This window comes from Excalfactoria chinensis, unplaced genomic scaffold (genome assembly GCF_039878825.1).
Source record: "Excalfactoria chinensis isolate bCotChi1 unplaced genomic scaffold, bCotChi1.hap2 Scaffold_82, whole genome shotgun sequence".
NCBI lineage: Eukaryota > Metazoa > Chordata > Aves > Galliformes > Phasianidae > Excalfactoria > Excalfactoria chinensis.
In genome coordinates, this window is record NW_027315715.1 from 110,486 (window position 1) to 115,150 (window position 4,665).

General features: G+C 56.7%; 1 protein-coding gene across 1 annotated transcript; it reads left to right on the top strand.

Annotated features, from left to right (window-relative positions):
* Positions 1-205: 205 nt before the first annotated feature.
* On the top strand, positions 206-2,877 carry LOC140265284 (ciliary microtubule associated protein 1A-like). Its single transcript, XM_072361195.1, is given in 7 exon segments — positions 206-436; positions 679-707; positions 709-880; positions 1,260-1,361; positions 1,703-1,824; positions 1,992-2,132; positions 2,690-2,877. Coding segments are annotated over 7 exon segments (768 nt in total). The 5' UTR covers positions 206-318; the 3' UTR covers positions 2,774-2,877.
* The last annotated feature ends 1,788 nt before the right edge of the window (positions 2,878-4,665 follow it).

Sequence of the window (4,665 nt, forward strand, 5' to 3'; positions counted from 1 at the left end):
CGGCCACTGGCTCCAGGCACCTCATTTGTGAGCTGTGCTGCCCGCAGTCGCTCGCCGTGCCCTGTGCCTGAGAGCAGCCCCAGCAGCAGAGCAGCTCAGCCTCATCGCGCTCGTCCTCCAAGGCTCAGAGAGGTGAGGGAGAGCTCCTGCACACTTCAGGCTGCAGAGCCCAGCTGCAGGATGCGGGTTTGGCTGCAGTGTGTGTGAGGGGCGTGTAGCACAGGACTGGCAGTGAGCAGGAGAAATTGCTGCCGGCCCTTCCTGCTCAGGAACCCCCGTCAGGAACTGCTCTGCTCTTGCCTTTAGGTTTGGAGGCACATGCCTGCCAGCATGGACGGAGCCTGGGTGGGGACCTGGAGACCCCATCGCCCACGTGGCCTCATCTCGGCCCAGTTCCCCAGCCCCGGGCCCCAGTACTCCATCCCGGGGACAACAGGTACAGCGACCATCCCCAGGGCTGGTCAGAGGGGCAGAGCAGCTCCCCAGCCTTGCCCCGTTCTGTCAGAGCCTCCTGGCTCTCTGGCGCAGCTGCAAGCCAGGCCTGGCCGAGGAAGGCCAATGCTGCTGGCGCTGCTCCTTGTGACCCGAGGACAAAGGGGCCTGCTTCTGGTCTGGGTCCAAAGGAGCTCAAAACATGCAGCTGCACAGGGGTGTGCTCTCTTCTGCTTTTCCTCCTAGGTTACGTGGGCCACAGCCCCACCAAAAAACCGTGCCCCCGCGTACACCTTTAGAGGGACCAAACGGCCTGCGGCAGAGAGCTGTGGGCCAGGTCCCTGCTACTTTGTGGAGCCGGCCATCACTAGGAATGGCAAGTACGTGGTTCCAGGCACCCACCTCCGGGGACGACCCACGACAAAGACCACCGTCACCCCCGGACCGAGTGAGTAGCACTGCTGCAGCACTTCTCCCAGACAACACGAGCACGCAGCACGTTTGCCCGGGGTCAGCTCACGCCCTGATGGAGCTGTAGGTCTTTTTTGAGAGAGCATCAGCTGCTCTGAGCAGCGATAAATGCCCTCGGAGAAGGACAGCTGCCCAGCACCATGGGCCCAGGGCACAAGGCACTATGTCTGAAAAGAACAAGGAGCAGGGGGCTGACAGGAGGGACAGCAAGGCAGGACATAGTGGCGGGGCACAGAGAAGTGTCCCCACGTGCTGCCTGTGTCCCCCAGCAATTCTGCAGCTCTTCAGAGGACCCTTTCTGGCTGCAGACGGAGACCAGCCCTTCACAGCTTTCTTCCTCCTCTCCTCTGTCCCAGGTGACTACCGCACCGAAGCTGCCAACAGGCACGTCTTCAAGTGCCCACCGGTGCAGTCCATGGCCTTCCGGCGGGAGCCCCTCCGGACAGACCGCCCTCCAGGTACGTGACCCTGGCAAAGGCAGACCCTTCAGCCTGAGCATCCTCCAGGGACGGGCTGCTGCTCAGCACCAGCAGAGGGCCTACTGCATGGCCTGTGCGGCAAGATGCGACGCTGGGCCACAAGCTTTCTTTCATGACCACCACCTCTCGGCCAGCAGCGTCTCCAGCTGCTCATGCTCGAAGCTGCTGGCACTGGCCCTGTGTCAGAGGAGAGGCAGGAACTGGCAGAGGGGCAAGATGTCCCTCCACTTCCCACCAGCGGGCTGGGCAGGCTGCCCCTCGCTGCTGCTTCCATCTCCTCCATCCCCTCACGCACACACTCTCTGCTGCTCCTCCTGCAGGTCCTGGCACTTACACGCTGCCCAGGCTGATGGGGCCCAATACAGCCTACACATCGGCCAGCCCCTGCTACTCCATGAGGGGAAGGAGCCAGCGCGGTCGCTTTGATGAGGACCTTGCCAAGGTGAGCTCTGCTGCTCCTCTTTTCCATGTTAGCATCCGAACCTGGGCTGCTCTCCCTGTGCCACAGGGGCTTCCAACCCTGCTGCAACTTTGCTTAATGCAGCCTTCCAGGGAAAGAGAGAGCCTTGAATGTGACCCCAGCCCCGTGTGGCCATGCCTCTCTTGCAGACTCCAGGTCCTGCGGCGCTCCCCAGAGTGGCTGTGGATGTGTACAAGACCAGGGCGCCCGCATACACGATGCCAGCCCGACCAAAACAGGGAGAGGGCAAAGCAGTGAAGCCCGGGCCAGCAGACTACAGTGTAGGCCGGGTAAGGCCTCAGCTCAGCTCTTCCCCTCTGCTTCACAAGCACAGCCTTCATGCCTCTCCCCCTTTCCCTGAGGCTTCATCCAGCCAAACAGCTTCTGGCTGCAGGAACCAAGTGCAGGACAGCAGGCCTGCTCCTTGCCCTCGTGCCACCTCCAAGTAGAGGAAGTGAGGAACAGTGCAGCACGCAGCTTTTCCTCCCTTTGCTCCTATTCCCTTCAATGGGCCGTGCTGGTCTTTCACAAGCTCTTCGGGGGGGATGCAGCTCAGAGGGGCTCCAAGCAGCACACCCCCAGAATAGGAGAGTTAGCTGTGAGGTCCCAGGTGCACAGCCAGCCCTCTTTGAGACAGGAGGGGCCCATAAGAGCACATGTAAGGCCAGCACACCTCCCTGAGCCAGCTCTGCTCTAGCAGGGAGCTGCACCGGCTCTGCACTGGCGCTCAGCCCTTCCCAGTGAGGCACCAGGGACTGTCTGGGATTGGGAGGGGTGCAGGACAGCAGGGAGCAAGGGCAGCAAAGAAGGGCCCTTGCTGATCTGCCTTTCCTTTCTGCCCTCCCAGGTGACGCTGATCAAGCCCCAGGCGCCTGCCTCCACTTTTGGGATCCGGCATTCCCTCTACACAACCCCTCTCATCGTGGAATAAGACAGCAAAGTCTGGAAGGCCGTGGTTGCTTTCCTGGAACGGGAGGGGAGGAGAAGAAAGAGCAGCCAACTGCCGGTTTCCTTCTGATTCCATTTCCCTTCATCCAGTTGGGCTTTTGCCCATTATACTGTTAGATGTTAGTGTTAGGAGTAAGTCATTAATAAATTAATTTAGTACCTTTATATATACCTTCTTGTTACTCCTTTTTCCTCACCGCTGCACACAGGAATGCGCTGCCGCTCCCTGAAGCCTTTCTAACATCAGCGCATTGCAAACCACTGACGCTTGCTTTATCAGTCATTTGCATTACTGAGGTCTGCCACGTGCTGAAGTAAGGAATCAATGCAGCAAATAGCAAAGGGAGGCCAGTGTGGGCAGTGCAGCCCTTCCAGCGCCATCAGGTAGATGTCAGTGAGATGCCTGGGGCTGGGTGACTTAAACACCTGCTGGTGATCAGCTGCCAGCTTACAGGATGGCCGGCAGCATTTCCTGTACCCGTGACAACACCTGGCTTGGCCGTAAAGACATTCCTGGAACAAAGGCTGAGGGGAAAATAATGAAACACGGAGGCAAAAAGAGAATAAAAAGCAACAGATGGCAACAAATATAGAGAAGGCAAGTAAGAAAGCTAACCATAGCACAACAAAGGAATGCAAAGCAAAGCAAGGCAAAGAATGGAAAAAAGCAAACTTGCAGGAATGGAGGAATGTGGGAAGAGCTGGGCCCCTGCTTGCCACAGGAGCTGCATGGGAGAAGAATCTGGGCCAGAATGTAAGAGGAACTCCTTTGGGTTCTGGGTTTGAATCAAAGCTGAGAAGCCCGGGAGGAGCTGTGGGCCGCTCCAGGCCACCTTGCTGTCTCCCCAAGAGATCAGGTACATGGGCAGGGCAGCGGGCTGAAGTGCCAGAAACAAGCATCCGTGTGGAGGAAGGCAAAGGGTGGAGGAGGATCAAGGGTAGCTACTGGGCATGGCCTTGCTCAGCAAGGGGAGGAAAAGCCTGGAGGGCATGAGCAGGGAACAGAGAAGGGCAGGCAGTAAGTGTGAAGCTGGGAGCAGAGAATGGTTTGGGTTGGAAGAGAGCTCAAAGATCACACAGTACCAACCCCATTCCTTTTCCCCATTCATTCCCCATTTCTTCTCCCTGCTTCATACAGGCACTTACAGACAAAGTAAGGCTCATGGAGAAGACTGGGTATACACAAGATCTTTAATTCATTGGTGCTAGAGAACTGCTGGAACATACTTGTCCAGATCATGGATATTTTCCTACAAGCACCAACCAGGCACGGCAACTCACAGCTGAAATGTCATTGCCCTTTCCAAGTAACCAGTCTACCTACAGGCTTCTCATTAGAGACTTGCAAATAAGACCAGAACCCATTTATTCCCATTTCACGGGTTGGCTTCTCTTCACCACATATCACATGCACAAGAACAGATAGCTCTTGCAAGGAAGCACGTTCCTACACACCCGAGCATCCTGCTGAGCAGGGGCATCATCCACATACATTCCCTCCTCCCCAATTTATTTACATCAGTTCATTTGCTGGTGAAATTCTAGTCTAGCTTTTCTCGGGACATTCAGCCACAGCGAGGTTGGCCAACATGCCACACCTACAAGCTCCCCAGATTCCTTCCTCCTCACACCTGCCTGCACACACACAAACTGACTGTCAGGCAGCAGGACAAGGCCCGGCCTTTTGCACTACTCATAAAGCCCGGAGTTCTCATGAATGAGACGAATCTCTTCACTGGTGCGAGAAGCCAGAATTTCCATCAGGCAGCCTTCATCTGTTCCTGCTCCCCAGGGAATCGCCAAGGCAAGATTTAAGATACCAACAACCGCTCCTGACATGCAAACAGGTCTCTTTAAGAGTTAATAATAAATTAA